This window comes from Chelonus insularis, unplaced genomic scaffold, assembly GCF_013357705.1.
Source record: "Chelonus insularis isolate UGA/USDA-ARS -01 unplaced genomic scaffold, ASM1335770v1 scaffold_277_pilon, whole genome shotgun sequence".
Taxonomy (NCBI): domain Eukaryota; kingdom Metazoa; phylum Arthropoda; class Insecta; order Hymenoptera; family Braconidae; genus Chelonus; species Chelonus insularis.
In genome coordinates, this window is record NW_023276791.1 from 942,711 (window position 1) to 960,790 (window position 18,080).

At 29.0% G+C, this 18,080-nt stretch overlaps 8 protein-coding genes across 10 annotated transcripts; 3 read left to right on the forward strand and 5 right to left on the reverse strand.

The window, feature by feature from the left end:
- Positions 1 to 103: 103 nt before the first annotated feature.
- On the reverse strand, positions 104 to 3,042 carry ebi (transducin beta like ebi). The gene is made up of 6 exons (XM_035093523.1): positions 2,703 to 3,042; positions 2,283 to 2,567; positions 1,536 to 1,876; positions 1,117 to 1,461; positions 659 to 1,027; positions 104 to 580 (listed from the first exon to the last, which is right to left on the reverse strand). Exons 1-6 carry the CDS (start codon positions 2,758 to 2,760, stop codon positions 449 to 451), a joined length of 1,530 nt encoding a protein of 509 aa, XP_034949414.1. The 5' UTR covers positions 2,761 to 3,042; the 3' UTR covers positions 104 to 448.
- A 42-nt stretch (positions 3,043 to 3,084) lies between these two features.
- MED4 (mediator complex subunit 4) lies at positions 3,085 to 4,381 on the forward strand. Its single transcript, XM_035093527.1, has 4 exons — positions 3,085 to 3,384; positions 3,538 to 3,944; positions 4,008 to 4,121; positions 4,202 to 4,381. Exons 1-4 carry the CDS (start codon positions 3,317 to 3,319, stop codon positions 4,369 to 4,371), a joined length of 759 nt encoding a protein of 252 aa, XP_034949418.1. The 5' UTR covers positions 3,085 to 3,316; the 3' UTR covers positions 4,372 to 4,381.
- LOC118073182 (SAC3 domain-containing protein 1) lies at positions 4,089 to 6,227 on the reverse strand. 2 transcript variants are annotated; one of them, XM_035093526.1, is made up of 8 exons: positions 5,991 to 6,227; positions 5,710 to 5,881; positions 5,467 to 5,628; positions 5,150 to 5,404; positions 4,919 to 5,059; positions 4,666 to 4,852; positions 4,506 to 4,594; positions 4,089 to 4,427 (listed from the first exon to the last, which is right to left on the reverse strand). In XM_035093526.1, exons 2-7 carry the CDS (start codon positions 5,751 to 5,753, stop codon positions 4,529 to 4,531), a joined length of 855 nt encoding a protein of 284 aa, XP_034949417.1. In that variant the 5' UTR covers positions 5,754 to 5,881; positions 5,991 to 6,227; the 3' UTR covers positions 4,089 to 4,427; positions 4,506 to 4,528. The 2 variants fall into 2 exon arrangements, with proteins under 2 accessions (XP_034949417.1, XP_034949415.1); XM_035093524.1 differs by having other exon boundaries at positions 5,690 to 5,881.
- Positions 6,228 to 6,289: 62 nt separating this feature from the next.
- aph-1 (gamma-secretase subunit Aph-1) lies at positions 6,290 to 8,259 on the forward strand. Its single transcript, XM_035093528.1, has 2 exons — positions 6,290 to 6,972; positions 7,042 to 8,259. Exons 1-2 carry the CDS (start codon positions 6,740 to 6,742, stop codon positions 7,526 to 7,528), a joined length of 720 nt encoding a protein of 239 aa, XP_034949419.1. The 5' UTR covers positions 6,290 to 6,739; the 3' UTR covers positions 7,529 to 8,259.
- Positions 7,758 to 10,478, reverse strand: MED17 (mediator complex subunit 17). Of its 2 annotated transcripts, none has more exons than XM_035093522.1 (6): positions 10,419 to 10,478; positions 10,073 to 10,203; positions 9,808 to 9,990; positions 9,410 to 9,726; positions 8,312 to 9,324; positions 7,758 to 8,214 (listed from the first exon to the last, which is right to left on the reverse strand). In XM_035093522.1, the coding sequence occupies exons 2-6, from the start codon at positions 10,159 to 10,161 to the stop codon at positions 7,855 to 7,857; spliced, it is 1,962 nt and encodes a 653-aa protein (XP_034949413.1). In that variant the 5' UTR covers positions 10,162 to 10,203; positions 10,419 to 10,478; the 3' UTR covers positions 7,758 to 7,854. The 2 variants fall into 2 exon arrangements, with proteins under 2 accessions (XP_034949413.1, XP_034949412.1); XM_035093521.1 differs by lacking the exon at positions 10,419 to 10,478 and adding an exon at positions 10,332 to 10,391.
- A 241-nt stretch (positions 10,479 to 10,719) lies between these two features.
- Zw10 (Zeste-white 10) lies at positions 10,720 to 13,451 on the reverse strand. Its single transcript, XM_035093818.1, has 6 exons — positions 13,308 to 13,451; positions 13,001 to 13,203; positions 11,714 to 12,938; positions 11,434 to 11,637; positions 11,096 to 11,361; positions 10,720 to 11,015 (listed from the first exon to the last, which is right to left on the reverse strand). Exons 1-6 carry the CDS (start codon positions 13,342 to 13,344, stop codon positions 10,800 to 10,802), a joined length of 2,151 nt encoding a protein of 716 aa, XP_034949709.1. The 5' UTR covers positions 13,345 to 13,451; the 3' UTR covers positions 10,720 to 10,799.
- Positions 13,452 to 13,594: 143 nt separating this feature from the next.
- LOC118073328 (tRNA (uracil-5-)-methyltransferase homolog A-like) lies at positions 13,595 to 15,786 on the reverse strand. Its single transcript, XM_035093757.1, has 5 exons — positions 15,658 to 15,786; positions 15,250 to 15,578; positions 15,025 to 15,189; positions 14,379 to 14,950; positions 13,595 to 14,318 (listed from the first exon to the last, which is right to left on the reverse strand). Exons 2-5 carry the CDS (start codon positions 15,562 to 15,564, stop codon positions 13,634 to 13,636), a joined length of 1,737 nt encoding a protein of 578 aa, XP_034949648.1. The 5' UTR covers positions 15,565 to 15,578; positions 15,658 to 15,786; the 3' UTR covers positions 13,595 to 13,633.
- On the forward strand, positions 15,775 to 17,937 carry LTV1 (LTV1 ribosome biogenesis factor). Its single transcript, XM_035093758.1, has 7 exons — positions 15,775 to 15,906; positions 16,059 to 16,617; positions 16,702 to 16,859; positions 16,946 to 17,074; positions 17,159 to 17,347; positions 17,439 to 17,690; positions 17,773 to 17,937. The coding sequence occupies exons 1-7, from the start codon at positions 15,904 to 15,906 to the stop codon at positions 17,884 to 17,886; spliced, it is 1,404 nt and encodes a 467-aa protein (XP_034949649.1). The 5' UTR covers positions 15,775 to 15,903; the 3' UTR covers positions 17,887 to 17,937.
- The last annotated feature ends 143 nt before the right edge of the window (positions 17,938 to 18,080 follow it).

Consider the following 18,080-nt stretch of genomic DNA (forward strand, 5'->3'; position numbering starts at 1 on the left):
ATGTGTATAATAATTAATTAAAACCTAATCATTTATAATGCTTTCAATGTTTAGTACTTAATTCATATCTGTTTTATTTTTCCAATGAAAAACAGAACATCTGTACAGATTACTGGTATTAATTTATAATATAAAATTATTTAGACAATTTTTCTTACATCCTTTTATCATAATTCAATCAATTAACATTAATTCTATGATTTAAAAAATTTGTCTTATTATATATTCCAAATAATAGAAGATAAATGAACTTGATTGTAAAACAGTATCAAAATGCCTTGAAATAACGTAATCATAAGTAACGAATCTGGTATCAGAGTTATTTAAAATGAAATATAATAATTTAGTGAAAAAATAGATGGTATATGTGTACGTAATTATACGCATATCTACAAATAATGGAAGTAAACCAGCAGTGATAACGATATTTAAATTAAATTTGTGAAAATCACAGCTTACGTAAATCCAATACAAATACACTTCCATCTGAAGCAGATGCTCCAACTTTATCACCTCTACTGTTCCAGCAAACTTCGAATATTCCACCTGTACCTTTGTAGCTATGAACTAGATTTCCACTCTAATAAAGTTAAAAAATAAAAATTACATTATTTAGTTTTGACGAATATACATAAATAAAAATAATAATACTATTTACCTGAGTAGACCAAATATGAACACATTTATCAAAGCTGCCACTAGCAAGGAATTTACCATCAGGGCTGAAAGCCACACTATACACTGGTTCAGAATGTTTAGTAAGAGTATGAATGCATCCACCTTTTTCTACATCCCATAATCTCACAGTAGAATCAAATGAAGCACTAGCTAAAGTGAGGTTCATATTTGGATTATGAGTTCCTGGTCCTGTTGGTGACCATTTTATTGTGTAGATTTCTTTACTATGAGCTTGGAAATCATGTACCCAAGAATCTTGCTTCATTGACCAAATTTTTAAACTCATATCATCTGAACAACTCGCTAACAAATTTCCTTGTGGATCCCATTTAATAGCATTGACTTCATTCTGTAAATTGGTAAAGAAAATTAGTTAGATAATTTAGACCATTGGTAATTTATTACATCAATTAGATAATAAATAATAAAAATACTTACCGTATGTCCTTGGAAACTCTTAATAGGTTTATTTACGTTTAATTTACACACATGAATGCATTGATCAGTAGAACAACTAGCAAAGGAAGTATTAGTCTGCCAATCTACATCTAAAGCAGGAGCCATATGAAAACCGAATTGTTGTGTACATTGTCCACTAGCAGCATCCCAAATGATAGTTGTCTTATCAACTCCTGCACTGAGAATATAATTGCCTCTTTTGTTCCACTTTAGCGCAAATATTGGTCCTTTATGTTGTCCAAGTGTAGATGCTAAACTACCATCAGTTGTCCAAATTCTGGCATAACCATCGTAACTACCAGTCGCCAATAACGTTCCATCACACTAAAAAATGTATTAAATATTTAGATTGTTCTAATAGATCTAAATAACCTGATACATGGTAATAACCAACATACATTCCAATCTAAAGATGTAACATCTTTGTTACTAGGTACTTCTGTACCGTCTCTTTGAATACAATGACGAAGGATAAGTTGACCACCCATACAATGATCATTCATATCCCATATACGTGCTGTACTATCACCAGAGCCAGATGCTAATAAATCAGTTGTTGGATTCCACGCACAGATGAATACTTCAGATTCGTGTCCACGCAATTTAGTTGCTTTACTAGCTGGTATTTCTATTGTACTTGCAATATTGCTTGATCCTGAGCCTTGTTGTTCATCCAGTTCCATTTCCGTTCTTTCAGCAGCTCTTTCAGTAACTACTTCTGGATCATTCGATGTAATAACTGAACCAAAAAGATAAAAATTTTTTACCATAACAATTAATTAAATTGAAAGGAAAAATTAGTTTAGATATAATAAGTTTAAAAAATAAATAAATTGTAAGCTCATGCTATGTCATCACCTCATAGTTGACAGGAATTTTGAAATTTTACTTTGCAATATTTTTCCCAGATAATTTAATGTAGATAAGATTAATAGCACAATGTTATTAATGATACCATAGTTAATCTGATGAAATAATTGCAGAGAAAATATTCAAAATAACAAAAACAAGGACAAGAAACATAACTAGCAAAAATTTTAATATTCCTGGTTTAAAAAGGAAGTTCAAAAAAAAAGAATATTTTTAAGAACCAGGGTGTACCAGGTTAAGTTATATGATGAACATTATTATGTAACAAAAATTACCTTCTTCTCCATTGGTATCTTGTACCTCTGTTTTTGATTGTTTTTGTTGGTTTTGTTGATTTTGTCGAGATGCAACAACATCCGGCATAACAGCATCGATAAGGGATAAAGATTCCACCATTCTTTGTTCAGTTCCATCTTCCCCAATAGATATTTCAGCTTCGGTGTACTGTAATCCTTTCTGTACAATAGATAGCAATGCTGCAGGTGGTACCAGAGCTCCATTTATGTTGCTCTGAGATATATGTGATTCAATACCAAATGTATAAGCTGAATGTTGGAAACCTTTAAAATTTAAGAATATGTAAATTAATTAATAACGAATATACGATTTATTAAAATATCGATAAGATTATTTTTAAAAAAAACTTAAGTAAAGTTACAAGATAAAATGAGAGGTTATGTTTGAGCGACAATTACCTGATTCTTGTAAATATCGATAAACTAAAAAGTTTACTTCATCACTGGAAAAGCTCATTGTTTCTAATTTTGTTCTAATCCTATATCGAGCTAACAAAGCATAATTGATAAATTGATGAGGTTATTCAAAAACAATCGAATTGAGTATAACTTATAAAATGGACGCCAAAACTTGCCGCCTTTAATAATAACACTCCATATACCCACACAAATTTACAAAATACAGAAGAGTTTATGAAACATATGTATTTAAGATGCAAACGTATTTTCAATAAAAAAAAAACACTACGTATAAGTGCGCACACCAATGCAAGTGACCGCGTCGTTTTTGGTATATTATCTTGGAGTATTTATACTGTATATTTGTATGTATACATTATACAATGTAATTTGTATACATTTGATTGATTAGCATCAGTTGATCTGTTCAGCTGTTTAGGTAGTTTATACTTTTTATTTTTATATAAAAAGTATTGTGAATATTACATATAAATTATATTTGTAAAAACAATATACTCCGTGTTGACTTGAATCAAATAATTTATTATGTTAATTGTACACAAGTGACAAAATAACGAGAACTTTTTATTTATTTTATTTATAATTTTAAAAAAATGGCAACAAATCAAAGCACTCGTCAAGTATTATTGTCACTTATCGATGACATTGAATTAATTGCAAAGTAAGTGTAATTAGTAATAAATAATTTTGTTTTGTTAATTATGGAGTAATTGAGGTATTTTTTGTAACCTTACTTTTTATCAATGAAAGTTTAAAAAAATATCTGTAGTCAAGATATTGTTTATATTTATTTAATAATTTATTAAATTTTTAGAGAAATGATTGAAAATACAATAGCCCAAAAACATATGAAGCTATCATCAGCAGAATATGCTCAATTAGTAGAGCTATTAGTTGCTAAAAATAATGACTTCAAGTCCATGTTAAAGCAAGCTGCTGAACAAGAGAAAATTAACTTAAAAATGGAAGCTCTCAAAGCTGAAGTTGATAAACAAGATCAAGATATCCAACAATTGCAACGACAATTAAAAGAAGCAGAACAAATTTTAGCAACAGCCATTTATCAAGCTAAGCAAAAACTTCAATCAATTGCAAGAGCTAATAAAAAACCAGTACCTTCAGAAGAACTTATTAAATTTGCTCATAGAATAAGTGCTTCAAATGCCATTTGTGCTCCTTTAACATGGCAGCAAGGAGATCCACGACGACCTTATCCAACAGGTAAATAAAAACTAAAAAATTGTCAAAGAAGTTATTAAAAATCTTTTGTAAAATTTATTTCAGATATTGAAATGAGATTAGGATATTTAGGAAGACTAAGTGATTTACCTTCAAATGGATCAATGCTCGGATCACACTCAGGAATTACATCCGATTTACATAGGCCTGGACATCCAGGTAATTAAATTTTTATTTTAAAAATCTATACATAGATCTTCATTCATATAATATATTTTTAAATATACTTAATATTGCAGAACCGCCAGCATCTTTGACAAATCAATTTGCATGGCATCCTTCTGGTGAGATCAATATGACAATGGGTGGACAAGGAAGTGTAGCAATTAATACTCATAAACAAGAAAATGAAGATGTAGAAGTTATGTCGACTGATTCATCGAGTAGTTCATCTAGTGATTCACAATGAGACAGTAAAATTATTTGGTGAATAGTTACTCATCTCTTTCTTTTTAACTTCTGTAACTATATAGATAATTATAACTTGTTCTTTTAAATAATGATAATAAACGTAAGATTTTCTACAAGTCTTTTATCACTTACTCAATGCACTTCATTAAATTAGACTATATAATAATATCTGGCAAAAGATCACTAAGTTCAATATCATTGATCAATTTTTCTGGATTTGCCTGATTTTAAAAAATGGATTAGATAAAAAGATTGTTTAAATATTCGAATAGTTTTATTTTGTGTTACTTACTACTTTTCCATGATTGCATATAATTTTATCAAAATGGATATTGCCACCATTTAATTTTATTCCAAATGTATTGCAGTCTTCAGCAACCTTTGACATATTTTTGTAGAGTAATATACTTTGGAGTTTCTCTCCAGGAAATGTAAGATTTTTACTCTTATATCCAGCAGACATAATTGCCCAAGTGTCCCTGTATTAAATTATATATCAATTTCATCATTTGTAAATTGTTTTTTGTTATTAATCATTCAGATACCTTCTAATAACTTGTAGATTGTTTAGAGCAGCCATTAAAAACAATCCTGACAACTGAGAGATTTCACGACATACTCGTACATAATTTTTTAAGTACCATGCTCGTGATATATTTAACGCCTTTTTTATATCTGAAGATTCTCTATTAATGTAGAATTAACATAAAAAATAAGAAAGTCATTCAAATGCAAACTTTAAAATTTAAAATAGTAAATAATGAGTAAAATAAAACCTGTATTTAGAAGGCAATGATAATCCTCTCGTGATAGAAGTAAAATTGCCTAAATAAAGCAAAATATATAATGCCTCAATTTCTATTCTATTTTTATCAACAGGAACTTCTACCAATTTATCAGAATCAGTGGAATATTCTTCTGTTAACTCGAAATCTCGATTATCATACATGACTAATAGTTGTTTAATGCATTCAACTAAATGTTGATCATTAAATTTTGGAACATACTCTTTCAGACTCTTATCACGCATTCTACAAAGAATACAGAAGAGGAATATAGACAATGATGATTGTTATTTCAAGATTTCAACTACCTTTCTGCTGCATAAATATGAAATTTGACTATTGGATTCAATATCCTAATGCATGTGACTACATCAAGTCTTTGGATCACCATATCTTGTCTAACAGCTCGTAATCGATCAAAAATAAATTCGTATATTACAGTCCAATTTACATCTTTCCTCATAATGACTCTGTTTAAATAAAGAATGATTAATTAAGCAGTCAAAAAATTTTTATAAAAGTTGCATGTACCGAGTTAGTAAATATCTAACGGTAAAATGGAGAACTGGTCCTGGTCTAAGCTCACTAGGATCATTCATTGTTAATCCTGCACTAGATCTTTTATAGCATTTTACAGTTTTAGAAGGATCAGCTTTCTTGTGTTTTTTGTTTTTCGTTTTTTCATCTACCTCTAGTATGTTGAGAAGATTTTCTCTTTCTCTCCTAAAAGAGTAAATAATTCATATACGTGGCTTGAATAAACAAATAACAATTCGTTTTTTTTTTTTTTTTAATTATATTTACAAAAAAACATTAATTAATTAAATCTTACGAAATTCGTTCCTTTTCTGGACACATAGCAAAGCAAGTTCCTTTCAGTTCTTCAGTCATTTTGATAATTTTTCTTCAATTTTACAATACTCTGGATTAAGTAAATATTGAGATAATTAATTGGAATAAAAAAAATCTTCTGAACTGTTTGATTTTATCAGCATCATAACATTATTTTATTTGAATTAGATTTCATCATATTCAAAACATAACTCGGCGTTGATTTAGCAAGTTGCAAATATTTTCACTTTTAGGGTCCCTAAATAACTATTCGCACGCCTCTACCAGCGTCAAGTTGAACTAACCACTCAACCTATGAAAAGAGTTCAAAGACTCGCAGTAATTATTTTTTTCAGTAATTATTAAAAAAAATTGTTTAAAAACAATTTATAAAAATAACATGTTACTATTTTAATTCATATGTATACGTATATTCAGAAATAGATTGTTGCTTCTATATAATTACTCATTTGTAATCAAGAAACAGTGAAATCCGTGACATTAACCAAAATTCTTTTTGCCACATCTGAGTTGCAGTTATTCCAAAACTTCACAATTTTATGACTTTTTTGTTTGCATCCATTGTTTTTTAATGAAGTTATTATTAAAAAACTCTATTTACATATGTCAAAAACGCGAATCATTATCAATGGAAAACAACGACATAATCAATCAATTACACTAGTGAATACTTTTGAATAAGTAATGAATTTATAAAAAGTGAAACAAATTACTATTATTTTAATAAAAATGACTGCTATGGACTTTTTTGGTTGTGCATTAATTGCTTTTGGGCCTCCACTAGCAATGTTTGCTTTAACAATATCAATAGAACCAATAAGAATAATTATATTAATAGCAAGTGCATTTTTCTGGTTAATATCTCTTTTGTTGTCATCAATATTGTGGTATATAGTGGTTCCATTACAAAACAATCTTGCCTTTGGATTAGTTTTTTCTGTATTATTCCAGGAAGCATTTAGGTAAATAATATTCATAGACCTATCAAATATTTTTGTATATAAATGATATAAATAAATAACTTCTTTTAGATTCCTTCTGTATGCAGTGCTCCGAAAAGCAGAAAAAGGATTGGAAAAAGTCACAACTGCAAATCTAGCAAACAGCAGGCATATTTTTGCATACGTGTGTGGCTTGGGTTTTGGATTAATGAGTGGAGCTTTTGCATTGGTAAACGTTCTTGCTGATGCTGTTGGACCAGGCACAATGGGTTTACGTCAAGGAACTGAATACTTCTTCATAATGTCAGCTGCTACAACACTATGTTTCATACTATTACATACTTTTTGGGGAGTGATATTTTTCTCAGCAGTTGATCATAAAAATTGGGTACAAATAGCATGGGTGGTTCTATCACATCTATTTGTTTCATGTATGACATTGCTCAACAGATATCAGGCTTACACAGCCAGTTTATTAACTGCATATTTAATACTCGTGATCACAGCTGCACTAGCATATAAAATAGTTGGTGGTAAAGTAACGAATATTTTAAAATGTTTCACCTTTTCTAAGTAATAAAAGCAGTGATAATTTTTACTCAGTAATTGATAAATAACATCTAAAATCAACTATTGATTTATTGAAAATGGTTTATTTTTAGTTTATTTAATTAACAGTCACAAATCATTGCAGAATATCATTAAATATTTAATCACACGTTTTTTTTTCAATTTTTTTTCCTCTATTTTGGTATGAGTTATTGTGTGTAAAATCGAAAAATGAAAAATAAAAATGTGACATAATATCTTCATTAAAAAAGTTTCCGAACATTATATAAATTCATATAATGTTTATTTAAGTATTTTGATATTTACATTAAATAATACTAATGATTTATAAATTTAAGAACTTGTAAGAGATGCCATTAATAATTCCATTTTGTTGAGAAAATTCTTTCCTTCCATTTTATCCCATCGAACTTCTTTAAATGAGCCACCTAAATTTTCCCACTTTCGTTCACGTACCAATTGTCCTGGGAAGAAATCTTTCCTGGGTGAATGAGCTATAGCAACTTGAACACCGGTTTGTGGTTCACATCGTACTGCTATCATTCGATCACCTATTGGAGATGCTAATATACAACTGCTTGCATTTCCAAGAGGCTCTACAGCACCTAATCCAAGGTGTGTACTATTTGCCAGAAATTGCCAGCCCATGCATTTTGCTAAATTTTGTACTGCTGTTATTTGATGTTGATGAATCTGTAGAAATGAATTAAAATTAAATTATTTATTAGTCTAAACCAATAGGATAATATTTTTTCTTAGTAACAAAAATTGATTACAAAATTTAATATACCTGGCAAAAGATAAGATTTCGTAATTCTTGTGGCTCATAACTCATGTGCATGACTCTTCCATCTCTGCAAACACACTTCAATGATTTCTCTCCAACATGAACGACCAATGATGTACGACAAACTGTATCATATCCATTTGTCCAGATATTTATTTTAACACATGACTGTGTTGGAGAATTTAGAGTATTCCAGTGTGAAACTATAAGAGGATCTTTAACTTCTTTTGCAATAGTATCTAAAACATACTCCGTACGCATTCTCATGAAAAAGTGTCGAGCTTGTTGAATAATTTGTTCGAGAAGTGTTTGACTTTTAGTCATTTCAATAAGTTCATATCGATCAGCAGCAGTTGGTCCAGCAATGCAACGTCGTTTGCTTGGTCCTAGTGGACCCGATGATGGATGAGGAAAAGGATGATGAGTATTTTTATGATGGACTTCTCGTAATAATTGATGCAAAGAATGCTCCAAAACGTGATCATGATCAGTTTTTTGAGGTGGAGGTACTGTTTTCTTATCATTTCCAGTACTATGACACAATCCAATATTCAGTTGAATACCAGGAAGTACTGTAGCCATTATTTGATTGCCAACAACCATATGAGGAATTGGAGCTCGTAGATGAACAGCTTCTCTGGCCAACTGACTGAAAAGTTCTTTACAGAAAAGAACATTTTGAGCTGCTTCAAGTTTTTGCTGCCAATGCATGTCAGCATTCGAGCTTGTACTACTGTTTAGAAGATTTATATTTGGACTACATAAATCATCTTGATCTTTTTTACATAAAACTTCAATATAAGCAACGCCTTGAAGTTCACTTGGTATCGTTACACGTAACGAAGAGCTTTTAGCTGGACTTACAACTGAACTTGTTCCAGCACTTGCTGTAACACTTAACGCTCCTGCACCAGAGTTAGAGTTTGGAGATTCTGGTGGACTACAAGAATTGACTTTTTCGTCATCTTCTGCTTTTGTTACTTCAAACATTCCTGTTTGAGTATATTTTGATCCCGCTAAAATGAAAATTAAAAACGAACATTAGAATATCTGAAATAATTTTAATTTTCAAAAAGATATTTTTAAAGGTGATGAAAATACCTGTTCGATAACTTAAATCACCAATTATAGAATTGGAAACTTTCTTTAGTCGCCAATTCTGTCTAAGTCTTAACAGTTCGATATGAAATTCAGGAACTGATCGATTTTTCGCCAATTCATTTTGAGAATTTCTCAATCGTTCTGCACCAGTTAAAAGAACCGAAGCTGCACCAGCAAGAGCTTTTTTTCTTGCATACACTTGTACCATGGGCTTTACATCTGGAGGCTCTTGTTGAATTGGATCTAATACCATATATCTTTTTTCTTTTGCCACAGCCAACACATCAGCTAAGACACAAACTTCTGTCAAAGCATTTCTGTATTCAACATTTAAGAGTAGGATTAATATATGATTCTGCCTGAATTATATATACTTTTTTCTAATAGATAACAATTACCTTAATTTTGTTCTAACACTATCCCACGGCCATAATGAAGTTTGAAAAGCTGCTGCATCTTTAACATCTTCTTCACTTTTATCACCATTCTCAGTTGCATCATTTGTTATATCATCGCCATTTGTTTTACTGAAATCTATCTTCTGAGCTATTTTTGCTAAATTTTCAGATAAAGTTAACGGCCTAAAAAAATAATTGTTTATACTTAGTAAACAAATGAATCTTGAGTATTATTTTATGTATCATTAATAAATTAAAAACATACGCCTGATAAATTTCTTGTCCATCATATGTAATTTCTTGAATTTGATTTTCAATCGGAGCTTCAACTGAAATATTTACTGAATAAGCCATTTTCCAAGATTTATAAATTAATCATAAACTTCTCTAAGAATCCTGAAAAAAAAATTACAATAATTATATGCTTATGTATTAGTTCAACCAGAATAATGATTAAATCGTCATTAACAATATCAACAAACAAAACAGGAAAGATAATCACTGATGTATCTAAATACACTTACTATTGATATCAATGATTTTTTAATAATTTTCAGGTTTATTTATTGTCCTTAAATATTTAGATTAACATCATAATATTATTTAATTACCTAATAATAAATAAAAATGTTAAAAGTAGAAATAACTAATGCACGTAAACTACGTTGAACCATAAAAATAAAGGTTATGTAAACGTAAATTGTTTGAGATTTACTCAGAAGTATCATGCATCGCCATCTACATCAATATTTATTTTTCGCGGTAACAAAATAATTAAAAATTTAAAATGGAATGATTATTTTTAATGTGAATGTTAATTATCTAAATAAATAATCTTACAATTAAACATCTTTTTTTTATGAAATTTATTTTTCATAATAAAAATTAATAAAAATATGAAATTATTTCATCACATATCATTAGCAGTACAAAGAATCTTCAATCTTAAAATTAATCAATTGCATAATTAGGGTTGTAACTTAATTAGAAAGTTATTTAATAGTTGCTAGGAATGCAGATCTCCTTTCTGTATTTTGAAAAAGAGCACGAACCAATTGTTTAACTTGAGTAGCAGTAAATTCTTTTGCCAATGGACCTCTTCCACGTGCCCATCTTTCCTCAATATCTTTTAGCGAACCTTCCAATACTTTGATTAGTTCTAACATTTTTCGCCACTTGGAAACATAATTAGTAATTGGCTCCTCATCCTATTACAAAAATGATTAAATTAATTAAAAATTCAAATAGTGATTTGATTTAATAAATGAATAATGTAAATAAAAAATACCGGAAAGATTTGGGGTGCGCTGTTAATAATCATATTGAAAAGATTAACTAGATCTGTAGCTACATCAACTGAAATATCTTCTACAATGACAACTTTACAAATAAGATCATCAATCATTGAATTCAAAATTAACCCAACTGTTTTACAATAAACATTCATTGGTAAAACGTTTAACCAAACTGTTTTTAATAATTTTAGTTGCCGAATACATTGTCTTAAACCACGTTCTACAGTTGCTGGCAAACTTCCACCAAGTTGTGAAAGACCTATAAACAGATAACATTTTTTTTAATATCATTTAAATAGTAACTAAAATATTATGTAAATAATTTTCTCACCGGCATTTTCAATTATTTCTATAATGATATTTCTTTGATGCTTGACATGATTTAAAAATAATCTCACACCAACATCTCGCAGCTTCAAAGTTAGATCAATGTATGAAAAATTGTAATTATTTATATTCGGAATTTTATTGGAATATTCATGAGTAATAGTGAGAAGATGATGAGCAAGATACAGACAGTTATTATGAAATAAAGCTGTAAAAAATTTTCAAAAATTAATTGAATTATTTTATATGATATGACTATGATCAACATGATGAATTTATCGTACCAACTTGATTAGGAATAGTTTCTAAAAAGCTTTTATGATATTCTGGAGTAGCTTTTATGTATAACTCCACCACATTTCGACTTGTATAGTACAATTTGACTGCAAATTTTTCTGGATTCAGCACAGCTTCATTCAGAATAACATGCATCAGCTCCAATATTTCTTTAGCATTTGTACTAACTTGACAAGCTGGTAAAAGAAGACTATTTTCTGATAAACTATGTTTACTTCTTAAATTCTTTATAATGTTATCTTCTTCCAGTAACTTATCAGGCTCATATTTGAAGGAATCATGTAAGTTTTTCTTGACCAATTCTCTAGCTTTTGTTAGAAAATCTTGGCATATTTTATCAATATATAACGTATCAATATTTTTCACATGCATTGATAAATAACACTCATTATCAGTAATAAATCCAATTTCAACCAAATATGTTTCTAGTTCATTAATCTCTTGTTCCACTACTTGGAAATTCTTCAGCTGTGTATTTGATGTTGGAATAACATCAGAAATACAATCCTTTATCAATAAATCAGACAATTTTTTCCACATATAATTATTCAAGCGATTTAAAAATGTTTTGTTCTCAATTTGAACATCAAAATGTTGATGAATAAATACAAATAACATTTTGATATTATACAAAACACTTTTGTAACTTGGTTTGACTTTTTTATTCGAATATTCGACATTGAAAACCTTCTGATCTTGAACATATACCGAACACTCTTCATTGACAATTGGATGAATGATGTGTTCGATCAATTTATTTGAAAAATGATGAAGAGAGGTTGGAAGATCATCTAAGAAATGTAAGGCTTGAATAACATTTTTTATTTCTTCCGAATTACTGGTAATAGTTAGACTTATTATTTCAGGCCCATTGAGATCATTAGTACTGCTCCAGTTTACATATTCTTCCCAAAGATTTGATAATGTTGTTTGTAATGAAGCTTGGGTGGTCTCATATGTCTCTCTAAGAGCTGAGTAAATGTTGATAAGATGCAAATCACTATTAGCTTCATCATTTATCAATAGTTGTATATTTTTTAATGTCTGAGCAGCACGAACATAATCTTTTTGTTGTTCAAGATGTTCAGCTGTTCTAATCAATTTTTCTATTTCAAGTAATTTATGTGAAAGTTGTAGGCTCAAATTAGATACTAAAAGAGCTTGAGAAAGATTTTTCAATTCTTTAATTGATCCTGATAATTCTATTTTTATCTGTAAAATAATTAAATAACCTTAAGAACAGGATTTTTTAATCAATCAGTTAACTTATTTACCTGATCTTCAATTTTAGCTTTCAAGCTACCCATTTCATTTAATAATTTTTTAGTCTTTTCAATTAAAGCTCGATCATGTTGAAGTGTCGGTAAGAAGTTAATATAATTATCTTCAATATACTCTTTGACATCAATTTTTAATTTTTCTATTTCTTTTTGAATGTTAACTATTTTATCTTTCAAATCAGCAGTCCCTATTTCACCTAAATATTAATGTTAATAAACAGTGATGATAGAATATTTTAATTTTCTCACGCAGAGGTTATAATTTTTAGAAAATAAAAATATGTGAATAAAAAGAGTATACCTGTAGTTTTAAGAATATCAACAACTAATGAACTCATTTTGGTATTAAAAATATCTATTAAATCCCAAAATGCAAATGTTTTCTCAAAAATACTATCTTTTATTCATTAGGTTAAACATGTTATCACCCACTCTTGCCGTATATACGTAGACAAATGTTTCCAAACAAAAATGGCAGAATAAAGGAGGTGGGAAAACCAGAAGCATTTAAAACATAAAAAATATTTTTACAAAGATTTATTAAAAGTTATCAAGTTTTATTAATTATAACAAATATTTGTTCACAATTATTTAAGATGATAAATATTTTAACATCATATTTTCTTTTTAAGTTGTATTATCGGTATTTTGTAAATTACCGATTCGCTCTAAAAGAATAACTAATTCACAATGATTAGTATGAGGAAACATATCAACCGGTATAGCTTTCACAGGTACCAGTGGTTCTCCTGAAAGTGTTTTTGATACTGGTCTAGCGAAATCTATGAGATTTTTAATTGCAGCTTTAGGATCACATGAAATATATAAAAGTTTTGTCAATTTTTTTGCTTTTCGGAGAGATAGTAAGGCATGATGATGTAAACCAGCACGTGGAGGATCAACGACAGCTATTATTTCACTTTTGGTTGTTCTTTGAATAACAGCCTTAAGAAGATCTTCAGCTTTACCAACGAAGAAATCACAGTTTGTTATATTATTTCTTTTAGCATTCTCTTTAGCATCAGTTATAGCCTCCTTTATCATTTCTAATCCCAATACTTCGCCACAGTACTTGGCAAAACAAAGCCCAATAGTTCCAGTACCACAACAGATATCTAAAAATGATGTATTTTCACTATTGCATTCAGCTAACTCGATAGCTGCTTTATAAAGAACTTCAGCTCCATGAGTATTAATTTGGAAGAATGCTCGAGGAGAGATTCGCAGTTTTAAATCAAAAAGTAACTCTTCAATGTATAGACAGCCGCTTAAATGCTCATAATTCTTACTGTCATCTTCATCTTCTGAATTTCTGTAAATAAAAATACGTTATAAGATTACCAATCTAAGATGATAGAACCTATTTACTTACTTTTTCTTCATAATCTTGAAATATAAAGAAGTCACATTAGCTTCCTTTCCTTCACCTTCTTCAAAAAAATTCCGAATCTTCGATTTTAATTCTGTAAGCTGATCCTCGGTCATATCTTGCGGATGAACTGCAATAATCAACATTAAATGATCTAGACGTGAAGTTCGAGCAACAACTTGACTCCAAAACCCTGTATGACAAACTGGATCATAGACATCTAACTTTGATTCTTTAACAAAGTTTTGGAATATCTTTACAGCAGTTTTCATTCGGCTAGAGATGTGACACAAGTCATCAATAGGTCCTACAGCAGTTGATCCAGCAGCATAACTAGCTAATCGAAATCCTATTATAATTTCATCACCATCGCGGCTTTTACCAATTGTGAATTCACATTTATTCCTATATCCTTCAGTAACATTTGTACTCAAAATTGGTTTTAATTCACAAATCAAACCGTCATTCTTTTCCTGTTGTTTTTTTACCCAACTACCTAAAGATCTATTTTCTCTTGAAATATTTTCACCAAGTTGTGTTATGATAGACTTCATTTCTTTCTGTTTGAAACTGAGCTGTATGAATAAATAATGATGTGGTGATTAAAGGTTGATTGCTTGGGATGTTAGATAGTAGTCTTTACAATTACCTGTTCTGAATAAGGAACGTCCCATAAAGGAATTGTGCTTGATTTAACAAGCTCTGAGGTAGGAATTTCCTCTCCATTTTCATCAAACTTAATTTTCTTATTACAAGTATCGGCATCTGCTTCGATTCTTCTTTTTATTAATGGATCTGGTGCAGCCTTTGCTTTCTAAATTACATAAGAAAAAATTAATTCTAATAAATAAATAATTATTTTCGAATTAAATACCTTTGCCATAAGTTTGCAATTTTTCCACATATACCCATCAATAATTGAAATAGCACGTTCTCTGTCATCTTCATTTCGAAAGGCAACAAACATCCAATGACTTTTCTTTTTTAAAGGTTTTACTTTACATGTATTTAAATGCAATTTATCATTTAATAATTTTTTAAACTCTTTTATCCCATAATATTTCGGTAACCCACTCACTTCAATTTTAAATTTTTCTGATGTAAAATCATCCCTGCTTAAATATGCATAAGGATTATTCTGATGTTTATTATCTTCAATATTATTTGAAGCAACAGTTGATTCAGCCATGTTTAAATAGCTAGCTAGAATCGTTTAAAATTTTTAAATGAACACGCTTTAATATTTTTTTTTATAAAAAAAATAACATGAAATAAATCTAACCTCTCTCGTTGCAATAAGATCAAACAATTCACATGGCTTCTCTTTTGCACACACGTGGCGTTCATAACATAAACTATAGATTTTAAACTTGATTTTCTTCTAAATTGTATAGTTTAGACCATTTAGACAGATGCAAAGTGCTCCAAATATTTCACGTGTTGTTAAAAATATTTTGATTAATAAACTTTAAAATTAATCAGTCTACAATTTTGATCATTTACTAGAAAATATTAAGAAACATTCATAATGGTTAGTAAAAATAATCTTATTAATCTACTTAGATAAATAATTAAGAATGTGTAATTAAAATAACCTCTAAAGTAACAACGTTTACTTGTTAAAAATATAAGTAATATCATTGTTGAATAATAATGATAATTTGATCATTTATTTTTTTACAGCCGAAAAAGAAATTTATTGATAAGAAGAATGCAGTAACTTTTCATTTGGTACATCGATCACAACAAGATCCTTTAGCAGCTGATGAAACAGCACCTCAGAGAGTTTTAGTTCCCGTTGGATCGGTGCAGGCACCGAAGACAGAGAAAAAGCATGTAGATATTGAAAAAAGGAAAGAAGAGCAAAGGAAATATGGAGTATTTTACGAAGATGATTACAATTATCTTCAGCATTTAAAAGATGTTAACAAAGTAGAAGTAGAATGGGCTCCTGTAGAATATGAAGACAACAAATCTAAGAATAATGAAAAAAAGACTGCACCTAAGATTAATTTACCATCATCAGTTTTCGCTTCTTCAGTTGAAGAAGAAGTTGGACTTCTCAACAAAGCAGCTCCAATTTCTGGACCACGATTAGATCTCGATCCAGATCTAATAGCTGCTATGGACGATGACTTTGATTTTGATGATCCTGATAATCAATTGGAAGATAATTTTATGGAACTTGCTAATGGTGGAGGTGATATTGATGATATTATAGAAGAAGATGAATATGAATATGGTATTGATTTATTATTTGCTTTATTGTTGTAAGAAATAAATATTAATTATCTTTTACGCTGATTTTTAAAATTAAACATTTCAGATTCTGATGAAGAAAAGGATGAAGTTGGCAGTTTGGATGGACCACAATATTCCTTCAGAGATGAAGAAACTAAATCTCGATTTACTGAATACTCAATGAGTAGTAGTGTAATCAAAAGAAACGAACAGCTAACTCTTTTGGACGATAAATTTGAAAAAGTATTAACAATCTCACAAGTTATTGTATAATTGAATTGATTTTGATTTTATAATCTTAATAATTTAAATATTATTCTTTATTAAAGATGTATGCCGCTTATGATGAAGAAGAAATCGGAGCTTTAGAATGTGAAGAAATTCAAGGACATGTAGATATGGACTCCGATATTTTATTAGAATATGCAGCAGAATTTGAAAAGAAACAAAAAGAACCTGTAAGTATATTCTATTTAATATAGAATAATATCTAATTTCAGCATTTATTTCAACTACTTTTATAATTCCATAATCTTTTGTAGACTGAAAACGTAGCAAAGTTGATGAAAGACCGTTTAAAAATTATTGACACAAATTTTTCAAGTTCAGAAGATGAATTAGAAACTGTTGAAGTTGATGCACGTAAATTGGAAAAAGATTTCGATTGTAAAAGTGTTTTAAGTTTATACAGCGATATTTACAATCATCCTAAATTAATATCTGAACCCAAGGTATGTTGGATTCTTTCTTTCAATTTTATTCAAAGTCAAAACTTAGCAAATTTAACGATTAATATGTGTAATAATTAATTAAATCTTTCAGAAAATTGATAAATTACAAATAGATAAACGAACAGGAATACCTAAAAATATATTGACTGGAAAACCTGGAAAGTTAACAATTGCAAGTGTAGCTCAATTCAATCGTGAAAATGAAGAAGGAATGCAATGTGATAGACCAAAGTCTATAGCAGAAACAATGAAATCTACTATAAGTATGTTAAGTGTAAGACCTAAAAATGAACGTCCTGAAGAAAGAAAAGAACGTAAACAGGCATTAAAAAATTATAGAAAGGTATACAAGAATATTATTTTATTCTTCAAAAAGTATTTTTGTTTCACATTAGTCTAATATTATTTTTGTTTTTAATTTATAGGAGAGAAGGATTGAACGGAAAGCCAATACAGAAGCATTTAAGGAAGAAAAGAAACGTCAAGAGAAAATATTGCTTAATAATAGAAAAAATAATTTAGCTCTTTTTGCTAAGTAAAGTATAATATTATTTTATACGTATCGCTTTAATGTTTACAATAAATATAAATCATTTTATAATAAATAAATAAACAATAATACTAAATAAAAATCGTCTACTTAAGGTATTTTAATGAATTAAATTTGAAAAAAATAAATAAATAGTTACTAGGATACCAGTATGATCAATTTTTTCTGTTGTATCATGTATTG